Source organism: Culex pipiens, chromosome 3 (assembly GCF_016801865.2).
Source record: "Culex pipiens pallens isolate TS chromosome 3, TS_CPP_V2, whole genome shotgun sequence".
NCBI lineage: Eukaryota > Metazoa > Arthropoda > Insecta > Diptera > Culicidae > Culex > Culex pipiens.
Genome location: NC_068939.1, coordinates 130,092,632 through 130,111,964, shown reverse-complemented (window position 1 = coordinate 130,111,964; position 19,333 = coordinate 130,092,632). Strand labels below are relative to the sequence as shown.

The 19,333-nt window shown below is 38.0% G+C and overlaps 2 protein-coding genes and 1 long non-coding RNA gene across 5 annotated transcripts in view; all 3 read right to left on the bottom strand.

The window, feature by feature from the left end:
* LOC120430878 (fatty acyl-CoA reductase wat-like) overlaps positions 1 to 19,333 on the bottom strand; it is a 47,782-nt gene that overhangs the window by 23,833 nt on the left and 4,616 nt on the right. The window contains exons 1-2 of one of the 2 annotated variants that reach the window (XM_039596007.2): positions 650 to 1,106; positions 465 to 555 (exon numbers count right to left, since the gene is read on the bottom strand). The exons of the other annotated variant lie outside the window; for it this stretch is intronic. Of the exons in view, the coding sequence (XP_039451941.1) occupies positions 465 to 555; positions 650 to 744 (186 nt within the window). The 5' untranslated portion in view covers positions 745 to 1,106. Of the gene's footprint in view, positions 1 to 464; positions 556 to 649; positions 1,107 to 19,333 lie in introns of those variants that run through there. 2 annotated transcript variants of the gene reach the window in all.
* LOC120430871 (uncharacterized) lies at positions 7,422 to 8,070 on the bottom strand. Of its 2 annotated transcripts, none has more exons than XR_005607752.2 (2): positions 7,716 to 8,070; positions 7,422 to 7,665 (listed from the first exon to the last, which is right to left on the bottom strand). It is a non-coding gene; the product is annotated as an uncharacterized LOC120430871 (long non-coding RNA). The 2 variants fall into 2 exon arrangements; XR_005607753.2 differs by having other exon boundaries at positions 7,422 to 7,644.
* Positions 18,473 to 19,333, bottom strand: part of LOC120430879 (uncharacterized) — a 73,403-nt gene continuing 72,542 nt past the window's right edge. The window contains exons 2-4 of the mRNA XM_052711151.1: positions 19,210 to 19,329; positions 19,015 to 19,136; positions 18,473 to 18,939 (exon numbers count right to left, since the gene is read on the bottom strand). Of these exons, the coding sequence (XP_052567111.1) occupies positions 18,613 to 18,939; positions 19,015 to 19,136; positions 19,210 to 19,329 (569 nt within the window). The 3' untranslated portion in view covers positions 18,473 to 18,612. The remainder of the gene's footprint in view (positions 18,940 to 19,014; positions 19,137 to 19,209; positions 19,330 to 19,333) is intronic.

Here is a 19,333-nt window from a genome sequence, read left to right as displayed (position 1 = left end):
CGTTGATGTAAAATGCTCACTTTGACACATTTGCCACTTTGTTCCACAACTCCAGTCCAAGTCCAAACGCGTAGCATTGGCTATGGAAGGTGTTTTTAAGTATTCATAGCGTAGCACGCCTTCATACGCGCCACGTCGTTTACGCCAACAGGCCGCTCAATTATGGAGCTTAGTGAACGACTTGACGGTGCGTACGGTTAGATCCAGTACTCGGAGGAAAACTTGTCGTTTGAGACAGATTCTGGTTGTGTAACACCACACACTTGGTTCAATGCTGTTCGCCGAAGGCAAGGTGATTTGGGGTCATTTTTTTCAAATTTCAGGTTATTTGTCCCCGAAAAAGGCCCTTTGAAACAATTTGAACCATCATTAATCATTTCGTTTAAGGTGATTAACACTAATCTGCTCCAATCAAACAGTCCATGATCGCTTTTTGGGTAACCACTTGGCCAACGCATACTCACAGGACACGCGCATATATCCTTGATCCTCTGCTCGGGCAGTGTGTTCTTCTTCTCACGCACCAACAGTATGACTTGCTTTACTTCACTTGTTCTGTCGAAGAAACGAGGAGAAGAAACGTTCCAAATGAGCATTCACGCGAATATTTTCCACAAACTCCACAAACATTCACCACCCCCTCTCTTACCGTAGCAACTTTTCCACCACGATCTTCCCTATGAACCCGGTTCCCCCGGTCACGAACACGACCTTGTCGCGGTAGAAATCACTTATGTTCGACATGATCACGTCACGTCACGAGGACTCTCCAGTAAGCCAAAGTCTAAAAAAAACTAGCAGGATTCCGCAGGAAGAGAGAGAGATCCGTCTCGGTTGAGGTTCGTCCACGTTCTGATCGGCCTCAAAATTCTAGCCCCAGTTTCGTCAGATCTCTCGTTGGAGGTTTCTGACTACGCAGCACACAGCACTCGCGACGACGACGAAATTCGCACGTTGAAATCACTTCTGGCACCGTCAACGGTTCAGCGACGAGTAAAAGCTTGGCCACGATACGAGAGGTGCTTTATTCGCGCGCGCGGCTCGCGCCTGGAGGAAAAACTCCACGGCGACGATGATCTCGGAGGAGAATGGTGTGCACGACGACTGTCGGTGGTGCGATACAGATAGATACTGAGCTGGGCCGGCGTGACTAGGGAGCTCGTGGGCTTCCACAGCAGCAGCCTGCAGGTGGCCACCAAACAGCATTGGATGATCGTGTTTAGTGGTGGATCGCGGAGTCAGTTAGTCAGTGGTGCTGGAAAAATTGAACGTTTTGTAAGTGTGGAGATTCGATCGGGAATAGGCTGGCTTATTACACGATACGTGTTTTTATTTCCTTCCCTTTAAATTTTAAAGTACATTAAAAATGTTAACATGTTACAGCCGACTCTCTGGCTGTCGATCTTCTCGATATCAATATGGATCCAGCTGTCAATAAATTTTTCAGTCCCTTCAAGAAGCATGCTTCGATTTTTCGTTCTATAATTTGATACCTCCCGCTCTCAACGGTCCCTTAAATATCGACAACGAGAGAGTCCACTGTACTAGAAAGAGCACAAGCATCGATACATGGGATACTCAATGCTGAATAATTTTAGAGGTTCTGACTCCTCCTTTGAATTGAATCTTGTAAAGAATAATTACTTATTATAAAATAATAATAATTCAATTTTAAAACATACGCAGTGAATAACAATTTTAACGCCTTGTTTAAAAAAATGTAAATTATTTCTGCCTCTTGAAATATTGGAATTTTAAGAATGTGATACGGCAAATTCTGGAGCAACATTTGAAAAGGGCGCATAAGCATTTTGACAGCTGCAACTATTTTGCAATTTCCCAGGCAATAGGCAACTATTTTACAAAACCCATAGTGTTAAATGGTAGCTGGGGAGGTCAGCTATTGTTTCCCATTTTGAATTTTGAGAAAAAGTTACCTGAAGCTTGAGAAATAGCAAAATAGTTCAATCTGTCAAAATGCTTATCCGCCCTTTTCTCGTGTTGCTCCAGAATTTACATTTATGACACTGACCTTCAAAAATAGAAAAATAAATTAAGCGCAGGCTCAACTCGAAGGCAAGCATGAACTATGGGGTACCCAGAAACACGAGCACTTTGAATTTATCAAAAATATTTAGACAGGGCCGAATGGTTTTTATCCAAATTTGTAAGGATAATAAGGGCTTTTCGCCACAAGATATTAAAAGGGCAACATGGAGTCAAACTCTCGACTTTCTTTTGATAAGGTCCTGTACACAAATGTAAACTTTGAGTGTATCACTTCCACACCTTGTGCCAATCGGAGTAAGCGGGACACAATCAATGTTTACATTTGTTTATAGGACCTAATAAAAAAAGTCTAGAATATTCTGTCAAGCTACACGGAAAAAAGTCAATTCTCGAAATCGTGAATTGTGTTCATGAATTTGAGAACCACGAAGGAATATATTCACGTTTATAGTGCAAATGCACCATACTCATGAATAAATTCCTTCGTGGTTCTCAAATTCATGAACACAATTCACGATTACGGGAATGGAGTACCCGATTCGAGTGGTAGAGGTGACAGTTCTCCCATAAGGAATACATTGTAGAAAAAAGCAAAAACTGCTCGAATGGAAATGCTCCATTGATTTTTTTTCTGTGTACTGTGATGTTTACTATGGCAGCTGGAAAAGTTTCACTCCATGTTACCGGCTCACATCTCTCTTTTTAATTTCTAAGGCCGGGATTGACGATTTACTTCCCCGTCCGATGAATCCGCTTACAAAAGCGAACAGAGCAATTCTCTGAGATCTCAGTCATTCGATTTTTTTTGTATTTTTTAATCCGGCTGAAACTTTTTTGGTGCCTTTGGTATGCCCAAGGAAGACATTTTGCATCATTAGTTCGTTCAAATAATATTCCATACAAATTTGACAGCTGTCCATACAAAAATGATATGCAAAAATTCAAAAATCTGTAGCTTTTGAAGGACTTTTTTTATCGATTTGGTGTCTTCGGCAAAGTTGTAGGTATGGATATGGACTACAATGAAAAAAAATGATACGCGGTAAAAAAAATTGGTGATTTTTAATTTCACTTTTTGTCACTAAACCTTGATTTGCAAAAAAACACTATTTTTATTTTTTTATTTTCTGATATGTTTTAGAGGACATAAAATGCCAACTTTTCAGAAATTTCCAGAATGGGCAAAAAATCTTTGACCGAGTTATGATTTTTTGAATCAATACAGATTTTTTTCAAAAAATCGAAATATTGGTCGCGAAATTTTTTCAACTTCAGTTTGCGATGTAAAATCGAATTTGCAATCAAAAAGTACTTTAGTAAAATTTTGATAAGTGCACCGTTTTCAAGCTATAGCCATTTTTAGGTAACTAACAATACAAAAGGGCTAAACATTCAATATTACGCCCTTTTGAAATGTTAGTCTTGATTTTAAAAATTTGAAAATATTGTTTTCGAAAAGATCGGAAAATTTCACGAATGTTTCATATTTTAACATCGTTAATCGGACCATTAGTTGCTGAGATATCGACATTAGAAAATAATGGGTTGTTTGGGTGAGACTTAGAAAACATCAATTTTCCTGTTTTTAAACCTTTGCATGGCAATATCTCAGCAACTAAGGGTCGTATCAACAAAGTTCAAAAAAGCAAAATATAGAGAATTTTCTCAGCTTTTCAAAAATATTTTTTTCAAAAGTGGGCAAACATGGGCACTAATTTAAAAAAAATGAATAACTGAACCTGAATACCTGAACATGGCTATAACTTAATCAAAATTTCACTAAAGTACTTTTTGATTGCGATTCGATTTTACATCGAAAAATTAAGTTGAAATTTTTTTGCGATTTAGATTTTTTGAAAAAATCTGTATTGATTCAAAAAATCATAACTCGGTCAAAATTGGCATTTGATGTTCTCTAAAACAAATCAGTAATTAAAAAAAAAAAATAAAAATAGTGTTTTTTTGCAAATCAAGTTTTAGTGACAAAAAGTGAAACTAAAAACCACCATTTTTTTTTACCTTGTATCATTTTTTTTCAGTGTAGTCCATATCCATACCTACAACTTCGCCGAAGACACCAAATCGATCAAAAAACTCCTTCAATAAATACAGATTTTTTAATTTTCACATATCATTTTTGTATGGACAGCTGCCAAATTTGTATGGAAAATTATATGAACGAACTAATGATGCAAAATGGCTTCTTTGGGAATTCCAAAGGCACCAAACAAGTTTCAGCCAGATTAAAAAATAAAAAATTAAAATTAAAGAAAAAAGACCGATTTTGTAGAGAACTGCTCCTCAGCGTAACTATTCGGTAACAAGCCCTCGAATTTCCGCCAGAAAGTCAATTTGTTGCATTCTAGTGTCCATATTTGAGGTGTGAATATTTTTTTGCTGTTCGTCGAATTAGGTGCAGAATTTGTAATATAAGTTTTCACCAATTTTTTTTCTTTACGAGCAATGTACTTTTCTTTTTTTTATAAGGTGAGTGTAGGTTAGATTGGACAACCTAAGGAAATTGCTCACCCACAAGCAGCGATGGAATAATCATCATCAAAAGAAAATCATTGGACGTTCATCAAGAGAAAAAATCCGAAGGGAGTATGGCTCTTCCCTCTCGCGCACGAAAGATCGGTAAAAGGAATCTAAAAAAATCATCATCTTGATTATTCGGCGGAATATCTTTTTCACTACTACACTAGCAAGTGTAACGTCACGCGTCGAAATATGACCTGTCACATTTTGTAGATGGGCAAGGTGCGTGTAAACAAAGTAAAATAAATATTTTTAAGTGGTGCTGACAAGGAAATTCACAAAAATCCATCAGCAGATTGATTTTCTTGGAGAAGTTCGGGAGCGATTTTCTTTTCCGTGATTTGCCTCCTCTCTCTTTCGCGGGTGAAGAAAGTTCACAAGTGAAATTGATTTTTTTGCGATTATTCTATCCCTGCCCACAAGCTTCATAAGCACTTTTATGGAAAGTGAATGGCAGTTTCAGCTGAAACAGGAATTTTTCAGGTACATTTTTACTCGACCCTCTTCGATATCAATGAATCTTTTTAGACCTGTTGTAGTCTTATATAAGTTATTGTGTGTGTGTAGACAGGCCAGTTGCACTCGAGAATGACATTTGCGAAGGGCGTAAAATATTTATTTTTTTTTTGTGTTTTGTAATTTAAATCATAAACGTGTTTTTATCAAATAATTTTGGTATTTTTTTAAGTGAGACAAATCATCCTACACTTTTCGTGAGACTTTTTGCAACATCTTAGTACTATTCGAAAAAAACGATTTTTTTAAGTTTGATGATACATATTTTCAAAGCTTTAAATGATAGAGCCAAACTTATTGAAGCAATCGGTTCGTATACTATCGTTTAACAAACGCTCCAAGTTTCAACTAATTTGGTTACACCAGTTAAAGAGCAAACATTGATTTGTGTCGACGTGGAAATGGTTTCAATGTTGCACATGTAAATGGCTTGATCCTTGTCCTGTATCTCGTCAGCGTGTGGGTAAAAAATATGCCATTTTCTAGAAAGTTGTGCTTGAGGGTGCAGTCAGTTAAATAACGAAAATGGCAGAGTTTAAAAAAAATTAGTGCTGTTTCGATGAAAAATACGTTTTTTTCGGAATTTTGAGTACGCCATCAAATCGGGCGTCCAATTTTACATAAGAGTCCCTGGACACCGAATTTCCATCTCATCACCGTTTCAGGATGCAAATTATTGAAAAACACGTATTTTTGCATGTTCAAAAATGAAAGGGGTCGTACTGCCCCTCCGTCACGAGATATCGAAAACGAACCTCGGATTCGTGATCAGGGACAAAAGTTACCCCTTAGGACAAATTTTCACGCAAATCGAAGTGGGGTCGGGGCAACTTTTCCCGATTTCGTGTGAGTTGGTAGAGAATTACCCTTATACTAAGTTATAAACGACACACGATACAAACAAGTGGATCAAGTCACCCCAAGTTCCGATACTATAGAGAAGGAATGACCCTTTGAATTTTTGATAACTTGCAACATCCACGGAATTGTAGATAAAAAACGAGCATTAGCCTCAAATAGTTAAAATATTGACGGTTAAAACTTGTAAGATCCAGATGAACCATCTGTTGAAACAACTAATGATTTACTATCTGCAAATGACAACAGCTTCAAGGACACAATAAAAAAAAACTTTATTCACCTGTTACAACATTTTAAGGCACAATAATATTTCCACTCATCACCAACAAGACAACAGATCACCGTGTACACCCACAGTTGGGCAGTGCCATCCGAGAGAATAAAGAACACGATCTGTTGTATAAAGGTACTATGAACGGACACAGAGGATAAATCTCGAGATTGACGAGAGCGTTATTCTCATGGGTTCATTTTCAAAACAGTTCATCAACCAAAAATAAAAGTGATATCGGTACTCGAACCCAAAACCTTTGACATATCGAAATGCGCCTTTGCCGTATAGGCAGAGAGAAGGGAAATGAGAGGGTACACTAGCGATTAATTTTTGACCCCGTAACGCGGTACATGCGGTACACATTTCAGCAGTCTGGGAAATAATTTTAAATTTTTGTTCAATGACTTGAGACGTTACGGTTTCAAATGACATTTCTCGATGTCAAAAATTTTCAAGTTTTTCCAAGCAAACTGTCAACTCGAATTTGTTTTTGCCAGTTAAAAAGATCAATGCTACTAATTCAATTAAAGCGGGATCGTTGGGATAAGGGAAAGTTGTCACCGCTGGTCAAGTTTTAAGTACCCCATGGCGGATAATATGACGCTTCTGAACGGTTTCCTAAGCCGCTTATTTTCCTAGAAGAACACACGATTTCTGCACCATCATCTTCACTTATCAGAAAAGGTTTTTTTTACAGGGGCCAAGATAATAAACGTACAATCTCTGATGCAGGCAGATCTTAAGACCACACTCCGCTTAATTTTCTTGGAAAACTAACTTCGGAGGTCATTCAATGATCCTATCACGTTGGATAGAATTGGGTACTAAAGCTCTATGTCAATTTGTATGTACAACGGTAAAAAACACGATTAAAAACCATTTCTGATCACTTTTTTTCATTTTAATGCAAAAAAAAATATTGACAAGACAACATTTTTTCGATGGATCAACTATGGTCCCCTTGGAACGAGCTGTCAAGTAGGAGCTTTTCTGTCAAGAAGGACCGCGAGGATAATTTTCAAAATTGATTTAAAAATCCATTTTAAACTCTTTGTGGTCGTACAAAGGGTCATTGTACTCAAAAAAATAAGCTTTATTGCTGTAAACAATAATATCAGCAATCTAAGCTTCATTTTAGGACCCAATTGGGCAAATCCAAATTCATTTTCTTAATCAGTCAACTTTTGCCGGACAAGAGGTCATAAAAAACTTGAGACAAAGCTTTTAGCTTCAAAAACTCAACCTTTATTTTTTTTAAACAATAATGTTTCGATTATTGTGTTTCTTCTCTGACACGAGGGCGTCGGACTTCTTGGCTCGATTGATTCGACACCGTCATTTTCATCGACTTCGTTAATCGGACGCATCGTGATTGTTGTCGGCATCTTGGTAAACCGGACTAATCGTCGAAGCTCTCCGAATTCCTACATCCCCTGGAGTTTCTCCTACAGTATTCGCCAAATTAGCTGTAAGCTTTAAAAGTTTGTAGACAAAAAAAATGATTCTGTTCACTCACTTGAACTAACCGGGAAATTTCTCATGTCTGTTGATGGTTGACATTTTCCGCTTGGCAATGATGTTTTGATTTTTTTTTTCTAATGTCATTTGAAATCAAACATTTTGATGCACGCAGAAAAATAAGGCATATTTGAATCAACAAAACGTTTTGATGATTTGAAAATCAAGATTTTTGTTGAAACAACGCTTAACGTCAAAGCAGCTTCTTCAAAACAACAAAAGATTTTTGTGGAATTGAGAAAATCAAGGTTTGTTTCAACGCAAAATCGGCGTTGATTATATTCAACAAAAAATTTGTTGAATCAAACCTCGTACAGGCTGATTCTACAAAATATTTTTCTGCGTGTGAGATTGCTGTGATGGAAAATTAGAGTAACGCCTCCATCTCATAACACCAGACAATCATAACGCCTCATCCAAGGCGTTACGGTTGTACCTATGGCTGGTACCATGAATTTAATGGAAATTCGTTCTGAGTCCGCGCTCTATTTTCAATATTCTTTGGTATAGGCCACCAAAGTTCGATGACTACAAGATGGTCATTTACCATTATAAGCCACTGTTTCAATGAACAAATGAACACAATTTCGTGGTATTTCGCCCGCAAGAGGTTTATTCTTCCATTTAATATTGATAGAGCTATTCTCTTGGCTTTCTGCTGTGGGTGTATAAGTACATACTCGTGCAAAAACTCACAGCATTTCATTAAAGTGCCTAATAGAAAGTGGGGACACGAGAAACTGAGAACCCAGCGATTTTCTGTCAAAAAATTGAGCACCTCCAAGATCTTACACATAAGGTGCTTACAATCTCTACTTTGTCCATAGGATTTGTCAAAAAATAAACACCTTCCATTTAAACGCTTGGTAAATTTTGAGTGACCAACTGTGAGTGGCATTGCATTTTGAGTGCCTTGTCCCCACTTTCTATTAGGCACTTTACATTTCATTGGAGGCTAGAAATTAAGATTTTGTAGAAAAACTATCTTTTAATTAAAAGATTAAAAAATATCAATGTCCGACAAATAAAAACAGCGATAAATAAAATTAGTGAAATGATCCAAACAAATTGATTCTGGATAAGCACGTGTTCAGTTTGGCATCCTAAAGCATATATTTTGATTACCTTAAATAACAGGGTTCCTGGAATTCCTGGGAATTAGCAAAAATCAACTCTCGATTATTCCTGGGAAGTAGAAAATCTCGAGAATCGTCACCCTCTAATAGATGGTAATGGTAAGAACTTCAGTGTACTACTAATTGATTGAGCAATTATGCCTCTCCAGGACATGACAGATATTGTAACGCATTTAAATTTCGAATTTACAACGCTAAAGTGAACGTAACTTTACAAATTCCAGCAGCACTGAACCTCTGCCATCGGCGCCACCTTCTCACAATAACGACTGTATCAATGAACTTGTATACTGTATTACTTTACAGCTTTGGAGAGGAAACTCTGATCGCGATCGTGCCGCGGGAACTCAGTCAGCTGCAGCGCTATCGACGTCATCGCCAGCTGAAGGTTGGCTGGCATAGCTGTGGTCGTGTTATTGTGCTTTTTATGCTTAGAGGGAAAATATCGGTAGGAGTGGAATTTACCTGTGCGACAATTCCACTCACTTGTCGCGATCTTGTTTGACGCAACGCGCGACGTGTTTAGGCTTGATCGGTTTTTAATTTGTTTACATTCGTCACGGCACCCAGCACAAACGGGTGCCGCACATTTTTTGGTCTACCGTCGAAGAAAAGAGAGTCTCACAGTGTAAGTCTCGAAACATGTAAGCATGTCTGATGATGATTTTTTCTTCAACTTTTTGATGTCACACACGTCCGTGATAGCTTCAATTCAATGTGCATTTAACACGCTCTGGTCTTCAATGATACTTGGCTGAAGATTAATGTTTCATCAGGGTGACGCAAGACTTTTAACCTTCAAAACTGTTTGACCAATTTTCTTGCATTGGACCTCGCCACTAGCAGCAGAATTACGTTGATTCCGGCGATTTATGAATTATTCCTCATGTCGTAGGCTTTGAGCTTTGAGCTAAAGTTTGACCCAACAGTTCACCGTGCCTTACTAACTCGGGCGTTTTGCTCTGTTTCATTCGCACGAAATCCTTTTCCCAACCTACAATCCATTGGCAATATTTTCTTACAAACTTCATATGATTAGGCCGTTGCCAAAATTGTCGAAGGCTATGACTCAAAATGACCCAGAAATAAAAGAGGTACACCATTTTATTTTTCATTAGAATTCTAAATTTCTATGGAGATAAAAGTACGCTTGGACTCATTTTAAATTATTTCGATCATTATCAAACAGAAACAAAAAACGATTTTCAAAGCCACCATGTAAAAAAATATTGAAGGTTCATAATTAGGTTTGTTTTCAAACTAAATTGATTTTCTGCCACTAATGTCACCATAAGCCAGCTGATGTGGCCGCACATCATTATTCATGATGAACAAACGAATTGTGCTCATAAGCTTGCTTTGTTTTGCTAGTATAATTCATTGGCAATACTTTTAACTTCCCGCCATCCAGCTCAGAACCTACGGCGGTGGCGGCGGCCAGGTCAAGTAATCTCGACACTAATTGCGGGGATCTTTGGCTTTACGTGCACAAAGATTTGAGTAGTATCCGGGACTCAGAACCATCAACAAATAATGAACAAAAAAGTTTTGCCACGTTCTTCGGGTGCCATCGACAAGTGTTTAACGTGGTTAAAACGCGACAGAGATAATTAATTGACAGAAGTTACTTGCGATAATTGTTAATTTCTTAGGCATGGCCTTATTTTAATTTGTAATTTGTTGCTTTATTGGATTATTGGTAACTTGTATTTAGGCTTTTATGCTATTCATAGAAAAACGCGTTTTAGTGTTCGTCACCAAATCTTCGCCACGGCAATTTAAAAGGGGATTGAGATATTAGCCGTTTGGTTTTCCACATTGGCAGAAAAAATGAAACAATATTTTAGTGAAATTCAAGTATTGGAAGATGCGTTTGAACATCTTCTACCACCTAGAGCAAAAATCTCAATTTTGTCAAAAGTGGATAATAGCCGTTTTTCAATTATGGGCAGTACAGTCCAGAATCGATTATCCGAAGCCTTATCCGAAAGTTTGAATATTCGATGGTTTGTATGAGACTTTGGATAATTGAATAATTAACAAATAACTTTTTTTTCGTGTTTTTTATATCTCCTAACTTTTATAATCAAACAAGAGTTCTGCAACCCCATTTTAGTCAAATTTGAATGGTTGATACCTATTGAATAAAAAAATGCATTTTTCAATATTTCATCCCGGCCATTTTGGCAGCCACCTTGGATTTAAAAATTCAAAATCACTTAATACTTAAGGTGAAATTTTAGTACATGAAAAACATGGCGAAAAAGGCTACCGTTATTTGTCCTTAATTCATTTCAATGATTATCATTTCTGCCTTAACAGTCACCGTTGAGAAAATCTGTCTCGAAAAAAATAGCTCTGCAGCAAATATGTTGATACCTACCTGTACCAAAACGATACCCGTGCATGCTAGGTTCACACTTTACTTATATCATTAAATTTTATCCCTCTAAATCTAATCTAATCTAATCTAATCAGACCCTAGCGCAGCCAATCTTTCGAAGGGATCCTGGAGAGTGCCTTAGGTTAGATGACGCCTAGCACTCTTCTTGTCATTTATTAACATTTGTAGTGCGCCATTGCATTAGAATGCATTGCAACATCACAAGCGTTAAAGCGGCCAGGCCTACTGCGTAAAGCCGTATCGCAGAGTTGACTCGTAATTGGGTTGAGTTTGAGCACAGAGTGTTCGAACAACAACACAAATCTGAATCGACAGGGGAGGAAGAAGCGCGGGGACACACCACCATACGCTCCGAGATTTTGGTTGTATTCGTTGGGAGCACCATGCTAAGAAGGTTTGGTACTCCGGGACCCTCTGGGATGGGACATTGTATTTCCACGAATGCCCTTGACACTATTTGCCGTGGTTATAGCGCCACAACCCGCTCATTAAATTTTATCCCTCTAAATCACTTAAAACTCCCGGAAACTCCTTAAGATGCAGAAGCACGAAATTTTTATCAAATTGCTGCTTCTTCTTATCACTTTTTCAACCAAAATTTTCTTCTTCTGTAAATCTTCTTCCTCAATGTGAGGCACCACTTATTTCGCTCATATTGTGAAACTATCTTTTTGGAACAGCTTCATATCACTAAAGGCTTCCTAATTTGTAGAAAACTACCCGAAAATATGTTTTTGGATACCCAAAACATTATATTTTTCGCACAAATTGGACGACAATCAAAAATAAGACAACGATTTTTTTTTTCGTGATTCGATTATCCGTAGCTAGGCCTTCAGATAATCGAGTCTGGACTATAAATGGAAATTATATAAGAACAAGAAAACGACACAAATTGACATAAAAAATAAAGTCCGTGAGCAATTCTCTACGAAATCGACCGATTTCATTTTTTTTTTTTTCGTATATTTTTATTTGGCTCAAACTTTGTTCAATTTTCTAATGTCAGCAAATAATGCTCAGATTTTCAATGTTAAAAAATGAAACATTCCTGGAATTTTTACGATCCTCATATTGAATGTAATATTGATAAGTTGGCCCTTTTGAAATGTTAGTCTAGATTTTTTTTGAAATATTGTTTTAGAAAAGATCGGGAAATTTCACGAATTTATCATTTTTCTAACATTAAAAATGGGACTATTAGGGAGCGTTCTTTTATTACGTAACGCAGTTGGGGGGGAGGGGGGGTGGTCGGAGGCCGTGTTACGCTCCATACAAAATTTTTAAAATTTGTATGGAAATTTTGTTACGAGGGGGGGGGTCTGAAGATCCGATTTTTTGCGTTACGTAATAAAAGAATGGGACCATGGTGTAGGGGTAAGCGTGGTTGCCTCTCACCCAGTAGGCCTGGGTTTGATCCCAGAAGGTCCCGGTGGCAAATTTTGAGGCGAGATTTGTCTGATCACGCCTTCCGTCGGACGGGGAAGTAAATGTTGGCCCCGGTTTAACCTAGAGGTTAGGTCGTTAGCTCAGTCCAGGTGTAGGAGTCGTCTCCCTGGGTCCTGTCTCGGTGGAGTCGCTGTTGGACTCACAATCCAAAGGTCGTCAGTTCGAATCCCGGGGTGGATGGAAGCTTAGGTGTAAAAAGAGGTTTGCATTTGCCTCAACAATCAAGCCTTCGGACACCTAGTTTCGAGTAGGAATCTCGTAATCGAGAACGCCAAGGCAATGCTGTAGAGCGAATAATTAGTTGCTGACATATCGAAATTCAACTATCCTATTTCTTTTTCTTTTAGCCGCTGTATCTCAGCAACCTGAAGTCTAATCTTCAATTCAAAACAGAAATGGTCACTCATAGTCACTAAGTTTAACAATCGAAAAACTTCAAATATTTCGCTGAAATTTAATTTTGAGTGGCTATATCTTGAAAACGAGGGACCTTATTGAAAAATGTTCTGTTAAGTACATTTTGATTGCAAATACAAATTTACTTAAAAAAATGAGGCCATAAAAATTGTATGTATTAAATTACGATTTTTTTTCAATAAGCGCTATTTTTCAAATAATCATTACTTGGAGGAAATTTTTTTGAGCATGATTCTCTATAGCTCAAAAGTCGCGGGTTTTGGTCCCCTAAATAATATAAAAAATCTCAAAAATCAAAATATACAAATTGTGGGAAATGGAGTCTTGATAAAAAAGTAGTTAAATAAATTAAGTTATTTTATTTCGTGTATCTATTTTTTTCTGAATAGTCGGCATCAATACCTACAGCTTTGAGAAGACTTGGTGTCAGTTCAGATGGTGATCAGAAAATTCCTTCAAAAGTTACAGATTTTCCAAAATTTACGTACCATTTTTGTATGGACAACTGAAACTGCACAATTTTATGGAGACTTGTATGGGTGAACCAATGGATGGACACAAAATGGATTCTTTGGCCAAAAAATACAAATAAAATCTGTTTCTGGTTTTGGTAGAGATTTGCTCTTTTATTGATTGCAATTTTTGTTACAAATCAAAACATTCACAGAAAAAAAGTTGATTTTTGGAATGTTGAAGATTTAGAAGGTTGAATATTACCTTTTTTTAGAGTAGTATTAATATTAAAATTAAATTAAAAAATGTGTAAAAATGTGAACCGGATGAAAATTTACCACTTTTTTGACACAAAATCTGTTATTATTTCCTGATGAATATTACCATATTTTTTTCTGTGTTATTTTTGATGAAAAAAAACGATAATGGAAGAAGAGCGCATAATTTTTTTTTTAAGGTAATTTAATTTACTTCTGAAGTATTTTTTAACATTTTGCCAAATTGCATCGTCTTTAAACAATTATTGTTTACTTTGAAATCAGTGCTCTTATAGAAGATAAATCCATTAAAACAGTAAGCAATAAATTATCATTTCCTTTATTGTCGCAGAAATCAACACGAAGTTTTACTTTTTTAGAATTTTCAATGAGATTTTGGCCGAGATGTATAATTTTGAAATTTCAAATTAGTGGTGCGCTGGAGTTACAGGGTTAGGAGCACAAAGTTTGTTTTTCAATTTGTGACAATGTGTAGAAAAGCATTATTGCGAAAAAAAAAATCAAATAAGTTAACTTGTAGCGATTGTTTGTGTGTGCTTTTAAAAGACCGAGCGACGTAGCCCAGTGGTTATGCTTCCGCCTCGTAAGCGGTAGATCGGGGTTCAAATCCCGGCTAGGACCAACACAACTCGTGATCTTTTCCCTTCTGGATTCGATTGCTTAGTTAGGGCATGTCAATATTGAGTTGATTAATAAACTGTCACTGAATCTACTTTGTAAATGCCGGCCCCGATACTCTTCACGGGTGTTCCTCTAAGGAATAGGGAAAGATTTACTTTAAAAAGAACAGTTTTATAATGTTCTTTTGTCACGCCACATTGTAGAAAAATCAAATATTTTTCCAAATATGTAAGGACATTGCGGGGTTTTTTCTTGAATTGTTCTGCTACAGCTAAAACGCAGAAAAAAATTCACGATTTTTTGGAAAGAAGCCAAAGAATCGGTCAATACAACTTTTCAGATATTTTAAATTAATTTCATAAAAGTCTACTTTGAAATCACATTGTAATAGAAAATCATCATAGCCCCTTGAACAAAAAAAGATGGATAACGGATTATTATGTTATAAATGTTCACGTTAGATAATTTAATCCATATATATAAAAAAATCGACGGTTTTGTTCGAACGCGAATCAGTTGATAACGGAAAGTCGCATTGGAGAGCTCTTTGTTGCGTTGGGTTCGTATAAGCCCAAGGAAGGTTTTTACGCTAATAAGTTTTACACTTTGGCCATTCTGGAACCGATTCCAGAAGATCTGCAGATTGTATGGGAAAAGTTACGTAAAATCAAATTTTGATCACAGGAGGCTGAATAAGCAAAAAAGTTAAAAACGTCAACAAAACGAAAAAAGGCAGAACGAAGTTTGTTGGGTAAGGCTTTAACTATGTGGTGCGAGCTCTGTTGCCGTTTTCACACCAGCTCAAACTGTCAAAATTGCACCAGCGTTTCAAGGCTTTCAACGCTCATGGTATGGCAGATTTTCAAATCAAAATATATTTTTTCAAAGTTTTTTTTTTAATTTTATTAGGCTTTTAATGAATTTTTATACCGTCAGTGGGGGTGACATTGGGTCTGGGGGGTGAGATTGGGTCAAAGTGATTTTTTACGGATTTTACCATTTCTCATGTTCTTCTCAATGAAAATGCATTCTGTTGAAAGGGTTGTGTAGGGGACATCTTAAGATGACTTCGCTGAAAAAATCTCGTTCCTAGAACAAATCCTGTTATTTTGGCAGCTGTCTAAAGTTGGGGTACGTTTTTGGCCAAAAATGACCTCTCGAAAAATCATTTTTCTTATATTATTGTTAGAATTGCTCGAAAACTACCCAAATGTTTGAAAATCTCCACTTCAAACATTGTAGCGTGTCAATACGATTCCCTCGAACAAGAAACACTGTTGGATGACTTGTTTTTACCATGTCGTTGTATTTGAGCATCATTTTAGTTTCATTTGACCCAATGTCACCCCCTCTAAGGGGTGAGATTGGGTCAATTTTCAAACAATTGGCATTTAAGGTAGTGTTCATCAAAATCCACCATATTTTGGGAAAATGTTAGTAAACTATCTAAGAACAAATCTACGTTGAAAGATTTTCGATGTTATTTAAATTGTTTTTGTTATTCAGAAAATACGAGAGGTGTATCGTTTTTTGACCCATAGTCACCCCCACTGACGGTACTTATAAATTGGAAGTTGTCAGATTTGTTTATGTCAAGCTTCGTGTGTGTACCGGGTTCGAGTTAGCTTTGAGCTATTCAGTTTGACAATTCTTAACCGACCAAAGAGATTGTTTGAAAAAATCGTTGTTTTGTGAGTTATTTTAATTTTGTTTAGTCTTTTGTAATTTGTGAATCAAATCTGGATTTGTTTCAGATTATTGATGGCCGTGATCTGCGTTAAATGTGGTTTCAATTTTGCGAAATTCAATCAGTTGGAAATGGTGGAGAAAAACAACAACTTTGTGAAAACATTTAAATATTATCATAAATAAGTTCATAAATAATAAAATCAGCCCCTTTAAAAAACATAAAAAGTATGATAAAATTTACATGATATCACTTCAATATCTGGCATACCATAATTTTGTATGTACCTTGACCATAACTGACAGCTCGCACGACCTAGGGCTTTAATTTATAACTAAATCGTTTTTCGTTAGTGAAAAGGGGTAGGCGTGGCTGAATGGTTACGCTGTTCGCTTTGTAAGCGGAAGGTTCTGGGTTCGATTCCCATCTGCTCCTATCGAGAAATTATGGAAAGAAGGAATTCTGAACACTTGAATATGAACGAAACATTTCATTAGCTCGCGGCGGGGTTCGATCCCCCGTCCATTGGGTCAGCAGACAAAAATGCTAACCACCAGACCATCGAGGCTTAGTTGACTAGAAGGATTAAGAATGCTATAAGAATCCAAGAAACTTGATTGGAATCTGTGTGAACCTAAGAACAGGAAAATGCAATATTGAATGCAAGTTGAATTCAAGGACACTGGTTGCATAATTGTTAGGCGAATATTGAACTTTCAACACGACCAGAATTCACCACAAAAAGCTTGGTGAACCGAATTGGAAAGCTTCCAAAAATGAATCCAAGAACATACGAAGAATTAAGGACTATAAATAGATTTGACCGGCCGCATCACTTACCACGGTGAATCCTGGCTTCACACCCATCTTACTAACCCCCTCAAACCTCACGTGATACTTTGTCGAAGACGCAGCCGATTTAGCGGTCTTCATCACTCAAGTATCGGACTAAAATTCCCATCTCCTTCCCCGTGCCTTACCACTGGTCGTGGCCGGCGCTGTGATAGGGACATGGCGTTGCATCGTGCTGCCACCTGGTGTTTTTAAGCGCAAGAGTGGAAAATGTCTGAGTCATCGTCTAAAAATAGACGGCGTCCTATCTCGCCCAGCAAAATGAAGTCGATAAAGTAGTCGGTTTCGATGGAGAAAAAGTGGAAAACGTGCTCTAAAAATAGCGACGCCATCCCCCTATTGGCTAGCATGATAGGGACATTTGAAAGTTGCGAAGTGGTGATGATTGGTTCCTACTCTTCATCTGTTGTCTACGGAGCAATTCTTGGAGGTCCTGGTCAATAACAGAGTAGCAACTACGGGTAGACACCAATGCAAAATCGTTTTTCGTTAGTGAAAACTGCAAACAAATGTTGGAGGTACACATACCTGTTACGACGTTTCGAATCCAAAACCGGGCTATGCACAACGTAACCTCACATCGATCAATCAATTTCCAAACAAACTAAGCACATGTTGAATTAATTGATGGTGAAGATGTTACTGACTAGTTATGAAGAAGCATTAGTATGGCTTAACATTGGTTCGAAAATATCTTCAAACTTTTGGCTATTTTTGCCGAATGTTTAGCATACATTAAAAACCTGTCCACACGGCAATCTATTTCTTTGCTTCCGCAACGAGAAAGTTTGCCTCGTGGAAGGCCCTAGAAAAGAAATTTATTGTTTGAGGCACGTTCCCCGAAAGAAATATCCTTCCCGAACATTCGATGAAATGGGTGAAAAAAGCTTAAACGTTTGCATCCTGGTCGACAACGATTGAATCATAGCTTGAAAAGTTTGTTTATTGAACCAATCGAAAACACCGTAAACCTCACCTCTCTCTTAAATGCTTCGACAAACAACGCCCATTTAAAGACTGTTTTGAATGTGCTGGTAACATAATTTCGGAAGTTCCTTACCCTGATCAGGTCATTCCACTCTGATTCTCATCGTAGATCCGTCACTATTTTGACAATCTCGTTCTAATGTTACAATGTTATGATAAGATCGACGAAAATGAGTGCGAACACACGCATGGTAATGTGAACGAGGTTTGCTTCCGATTCTGAAATCAGTTCCAGTTCGGAACCAGTTTGTGTCTCTATAGGAACAAGCGACAATCTTTTCGAATTGATGTTATGCGACCTTCGAGGGGGTTTGAAACAAGAACCAAAGTGGATGCAAATGTTTGGCGTTGACCTAGAACAAAATATATTCCCATTTGGGCTAGTTAAGATTGGTTTTTTATTCGACGTGTTATAAGTAACGGAGGTTCGCACTGAAATGATTAAGCCGTGGGTTTTGTTTTTGATTCGGGTTTTTGTTCAATTTTCATACGCATTTCAAACTGGTGTCAAAGGGACACGATTATATTCGACACGTGCCAAGGCCGATTACAGCAATGCCATCAATTATTCGCTCTAATATCTAAGCTTCGAACACCAACACGACTTCCCCTCACTGTCTGAAGCTACCGTACGCCATAGCGGCCAGCAGCGCCATCAGCAGGGTCTTCAGCGAGATGACCACGCTCATGGCGCCGTCCTCGTAGTGCTTGAAGTTACAGCCATGCCCATCGCAGGTGTGGCACGTTTGGCCCACCCGGCAAAAGTCACTCTCCGAGAGGCAGCCGCGCTCGACCAGGTCACCGACGACGCTCACAAAGCACTGATCGTCCGCGTCGTAGAACCGGCACAGCTGGGCCGCGGTCACAATCTCCTGGCCGCAGGTCGAGTTGATCGAACCGCTGCACTGGTGGCAGTGAAGTCTGTGCTCCGGAAATACCTAAAAGTAAAAAAAAAGGTCACGCGATGACGCGTCTTGTATTCGGTGATAAGGGGGTGTGACCGCAAAACTTACCGCTCCGTTGCACCGGCCCTGATTCGCCACGTCATGGCACAGCTCGCACTCGGTTTCGCTGTTGCAGTTTACAAAGTCTTCGCGGCTCAGCGATGACGAACATCCGCGGACCACGTGACGATCTGTAAATATTAGCAAAATTTAGCAAATTTGGAATTATTCAGCGCAACAGGAAGAACCCCGTTTTAAACTTACCAACAATTCGAGTGTAGCAGGTGTTGTTGTTGGCGATCACATTGCAGTCCCGCATCAGCTGGGCACCCTCGGGGATCAAGCAGCTGGGGTCGGTTTGGGTGGAGCAGACGAAGCAAAAGTCTGA